This window comes from Alexandromys fortis, unplaced genomic scaffold (assembly GCF_014885135.2).
Source record: "Alexandromys fortis isolate MF-2015 unplaced genomic scaffold, M_Fortis_MF-2015_v1.1 scaffold_173, whole genome shotgun sequence".
In the NCBI taxonomy this organism is placed as follows: Eukaryota; Metazoa; Chordata; class Mammalia; order Rodentia; family Cricetidae; genus Alexandromys; species Alexandromys fortis.
The window spans coordinates 1,193,364-1,198,645 of NW_026068051.1; the positions used below are offsets into that span (position 1 = coordinate 1,193,364).

Genomic DNA, 5,282 nt, shown 5'->3' on the forward strand with positions numbered 1-5,282 from the left:
CCGCCCAGCTCTCTTTGGTGTTTTTATGACTCAGTGTGACACAGTATATGTGGCTGTTATTTTACCTTGTGTCATCCTTTGAATTACTATTCTTTTAAAAATTTTATACTTAAAAATATGATTTATAGTGTGGAAGTATAGGTAGACATGCTTATATGTATATATATGCATATAAATGTTATAATACATTTTAATAAATTAAAATAAAATATGTAGAATTAAAACACAAATTAGAAATTACTAAGTGTGCTCAATTCCAGAAGAAAAATATTTGAAAATGTTATAAATAACCAGGCAGTGATGGCTTACCCCTTTAATCCCAGCACTCAGAAAGCAGAGGTTTATATAGGGAATTCCAGGACAGCCAGGGCTACATAGAGAAACCCCATCTCAAAACAAAACAAAAAAGTCATAAATAGAGTAGCTATTTCCTTAAATTCCACAACTTACCATTTATATAAAATGAATGTGAAATTTTATTTTATATATATATATATTTTTTTTTCAAGACAGGGTTTCTCTGTGTAATAACTTTGGCTGTCCTGGAATTCACTTTGTAGACTAGGCTAGCCTCAAACTCACAGAGATTCCCCTGCTTCTGCCTCCTGAGTGCTGAGATTAAAGGCATGAGTCACTCCCACTAGGCCTTATCCTATATTTTAACCACTTCTGGTTTCTAGAGTAAAATGGTATAAAAATAAATTATTTAAAAAATATATGATGCTGGTTGTGGTGGCGCACGCCGGTAGGATTTGCTGAAGGAGGTAGAGGCAGGAGGATCACGAGTTGGAGGCTGGCCTAGGCTACACATTTTAAAAAAATTATATGTATATATATGAATACATTCACTCCTTTAAAAGATTATACTTCTCAATGTTCAAGTGTTTCATAATAGCTTCTTCATTTTCTTTCTGTTGTGTGAATTTTACTCTTTTGACTTTTGAAGGGGCCTACCATCCAGCCCACAAATAAATCACACACGGAGGCTTATTCTTAGTTAGGAATGCCCAGCCTTAGCTTGACTTGTTTCTGGCCATCTTTTCTTAACTTAAATTATTCCATCTATTTTTGTCCTTGGGCCTTAATCTTTCTCTATTCCTGTCTACTACCTTTTCTTTCCTTCTTAATCTGTATGTGGCTGTGTAGCTGGGTGGCTGGGTGACTGACCTCTGATGTCCTCCTTCCTCCTCTATTCTTTCCAGTTCCTCTCTTCCCCACATTTCTCCTCACATTTCTCCTCGCTGCCTGGCAGCCCCACCTATTTCTTTTTCCTGCCTTGCTATGGCAGTTGAGCTGTTCATTAGACCATCAGGAGTTTTAGACAGGCACAGCAACACAGCTTCACAGAGTTAAACAAATGCAACATAAAATAAAGTAATATACCTTAAAATAATATTTCCCAACCCTATTCCCCATACCTTAAAATACTATTTCCAACTCTATTCCCCAGTCTTTTTTTTTTTTCCCCCCCAGACAGGGTTTCTCTGTAGCTTTTTAGCCTGTCCTGGAACTAGCTTTTATAGACCAGGCTGGCCTCGAACTCACAGAGATCCGCCTGCCTCTGCCTCCCAAGTGCTGGGATTAAAGGTGTGCACCACTACCACCTGACTTCCCCAACCCTTTCTATTATTTTCATCTCATGTTATAATAATTTATAGTGGTTAAGAGTTCAGCCAGGCCGTGATGGTGCATGCCTTTAATCCCAGCACTCAGGAGGCAGAGGCAGGCAGATTTCTGTGAGTTCGAGACCAGCCTGGTCTACAAGAGCTAGTTCCAAGACAGGCTCCAAAGCTACAGAGAAACCCTGTCTCAAAAAACAAAAAAGAAAAAAAATAATAATTTATACATATATATTTTTTTTAATTGATTTTTCGAGACAGGGTTTCTCCGTAGTTTTTGGTTCCTGTCCTGGAACTAGCTCGTGTAGATCAGGCTGGCCTCGAACTCACAGAGATCCGCCTGCCTCTACCTCCCGAGTGCCGGGATCTTTGAAAAGCGTGCCCCTAAATTGGGCCTTAAATAACCTTTATAACTTCTCTAAAGTTTGCTTAACCTTCTCTCATCTGCACTACTGTTGTGATCCGAGAACTAAGTGAAGTTATGAAAGCAGTGTCCTTAGTGCAGTGGTGGGACATAAGAAGATGGGTGATGACTGATTAGCAGAGTAGGGTTGTTACAGCCAGGGTGGGCAGCATCCTATAAGACCGAGTTTCCCCGCACAAAAACAGTATTAGTTTGTTCTGTAGGATGTCTGTGTTGTTTATATCTGTGTAAAACAAACAGTTGTGTTTCATTTCTTCTCAACAGTCCTAACACAGGCTAAGCGGTATGCTTTCTTCATGCCGACTCTTCCTAGTCTGGTCTCCTTTTGTCGAGCATTCCCTCCACTGTATGAGGATATTATGTCTTTGCTGATTCAAATAGGCCAAGTGTGTGCCTCCGATGTTGCCACTCAGACTAGAGACATTGATCCCATCATCACACGTAAGTGGTACCTCATTTTCAGTTTTTTCACTTTGTAATGTTTCAAACAATACTATATTCATTTCAGAATATCTTGCTTTAATTATCTCCCCTTCCCCTTATTTTGTAGGTCTTCAACAAATAAAGGAGAAACCAAGAGGATGGTCTCCAATCTGTAAAGAACCATCTTACAAAAATGGATCCAGGGACACTGGAAGCATGGATCCCGATGTCCAGCTCTGTCATTGTATTGAAAGCACAATAATTGAAATAATAAACATGAGCGTTAGTGGAATTTGAAAAAAAAAATAAACAAATGAAGCTGTTTGCTGCATATCCCCGACAGGAACCTGGCCTTTATGACAGCTCTAAATGGGCTGGAAACAGTGAGGTCTTGAAACTGCAGAGATGGTTCCATTCAACACGAGTATAATTTAGAACCCTGAGGATTATACTTGCTTATGTTTGATGGGCATATCTGTGGATCTGCTCTGATGGTTTATATTATAGCAGCTGAACTTTTCCATTGGGAATACTTTAAGAAACCCGTTTCTAGAACGGGATTGGGCCATGCACTTAGCTTGTGAAAAAAGATTGCCAGACGTTTAATTTCTTACAAAAATGAGCCTGTGGATATCCCTCGTATCTGTGAGTTTTTAACAGTTCCCCACAAAGCGGGAAGGAGAGGATGGAAAAAGAGGGATGTGGGGAAGGAGTAATTCAGGAAAAATTACCAGTTAACTACACAAAAATCTCAGACTTGTAATACAAGAAACAGTAATGCAGGTGGGAATTCTAGTTTGTTAGAAACAGTAGTAAGAAGGCTTTAAAAAAGGCAGGTTACCACTTGCCTTTAGATCCTAGCCCTAGGGAGAAAGGCAGAGGCAGGTGGATCTCTGTTTTTGAGGCCAGGCTGGTCTATATAGTGAGTTCTAGGACAGCCAGAGCTACATAAAGAAACCCTGTCAAAAACAAACAAACAAAACAAGAAAACAAGTAAATGACTGCCTTGGAGTTATAGATGAAGATAAAAAGATTTTACATGTCTGCTTCAATTTTTCCTAATATATGAAGCCATATGTTTAAAGAGATACTTGAATAATTTGAAATTTTAAGATATTGATTGTAAAGTAGTTACAGAAAACATCTTTGTGCAAAGAATAACCTGAAAGCGAATTTCATTTATTCTTTTTTAAATTTATTTTTGTAATACTGTATTATCTAATTCTCAGAGGAGCAAAGATATAGCAAATGAATTTTAGAGCAATAAACCCCAATAGAGCTCTTGGTTCATGATCAAGATTATAACTCATATTTTACTTTGAGGAGATCTTTGAGTAAGAAAATACAGTGTTTGAACCTCAGGAAAAATTATAATGTGGAAAATACTGTGTTGCTGATGTTTGCAGTCCTCTGTTGGGAACTTCATGATTAAGTAGATGCATTCAGATAACCATAATCATTTTTAAAAATTAAGTAGCCAGTGTAGAAGGTACTTCTTTGCTCTCTAAGAAATACCTCAGCCATTTGCCACCCCACTCAAAACAGACTTCTCATTAAAGAAGGTAGGAAGCTAAAAGGAAAGTTTGTCTTTCCAATGAGCAGTTTCTCTTCACCCTCTCCACTAGCACATAGGCACATCTCGTTCCATCTGCTGCTCCTGACCCTACCTCATGAAGGTGTTCTATAAAAACCGCTTATAGCCGTTTCCAATCATGAAGTGCATAGTATCATGCATGATGGCATATATATAATTTTTTATTAGATGCTTAATGTTCAATTAAGTAATTTTGATGTGAAGAGTAAAAGAATATGCTTTAATGATATACCATAAAATTTTTCATATTTTTTAATGCAGTTTTGTAGTCTCTTAAGATTAAATACAACTGCTCCTATTTTGTTTTTAAATGAGGCCTTTCTGGAATGTTTTGTGTGAATAGTAGAATCCTTTAGGAATTCAAAAACGTTCGAAGTATGTTTTGTAATGAAATGCAGTGGATCAATTTTCAAAGACTGGTCATAACCTACTGTGTTAAAGTAATAACATAGGCTCTTTTTCATCCAGTTTGTCGATGATGTAAATAAAGTGTGTAAATAATATTAGTAAATGTTAATATTCACGTATCTTAAGTTAACATTATAAACTTTGTCACAATGTGATTTTTTTATTGAAGTCAAAACAGATGTATGCAACTATTTTGAATATTGATTTATAAATATTCATTCTTTATCAACAAACTAGTTTTTGTGTTTTATTCCACAAATGTAAAAGTGGATCAGGGGAGACTTAGGTGCTAGGACTGCCTGTGTCCAGGGCTTTAATGTATCTCTTTCTGTAAGGCCACACATGCCATAGGACAGGACAGTAAATGCTGGGAGTCAGTAAAGTCTCAGGAGTTCACTTGAGGAAAGTGAGTCTTTAACAGCTGGGAAGGTCAGGGTAAGTGGTGCACACCTTTAATCTCAGCACCTGAGAGGCAGGAATACATAGTCTCCAGAGAGAGAAGGGGGTGGGAGGGAGGAGAAGCAGGAGAGAGAAAGGAAGAACTAAGGACAGAAAGAGAAAAAAAAGAAAAGAAAACCCGTTTAGCTGGGCAAGGCACCAAGTGCTTTTAATCCCAGCACTTGGGAGGCAGAGGCGTGGAGGACCTCTGTGAGTTCAAGGTAAGCCTGGTCTACATTGGGATCTCTAGGCCAGCTAGGGCTACATAGAAAGGACCCTGTTTCAGAAAAAGAAGAAAAGATTAGGAGGATTGGGCATGTAGATCACTGCTCAGACATTTGCTGCGCACGTGTAAACCCTGTGTTTGATGTTCTGC

The 5,282-nt window shown here is 38.2% G+C and overlaps 1 protein-coding gene across 1 annotated transcript in view; it reads left to right on the forward strand.

Moving 5' to 3' along the window:
- Positions 1–4,709, forward strand: part of Ints2 (integrator complex subunit 2) — a 52,736-nt gene extending 48,027 nt beyond the window's left edge. Inside the window, 2 exon segments of the mRNA XM_050119515.1 lie at positions 2,308–2,484; positions 2,594–4,709. Coding sequence (XP_049975472.1) covers positions 2,308–2,484; positions 2,594–2,763 — 347 coding nt within the window. The 3' untranslated portion in view covers positions 2,764–4,709.
- The last annotated feature ends 573 nt before the right edge of the window (positions 4,710–5,282 follow it).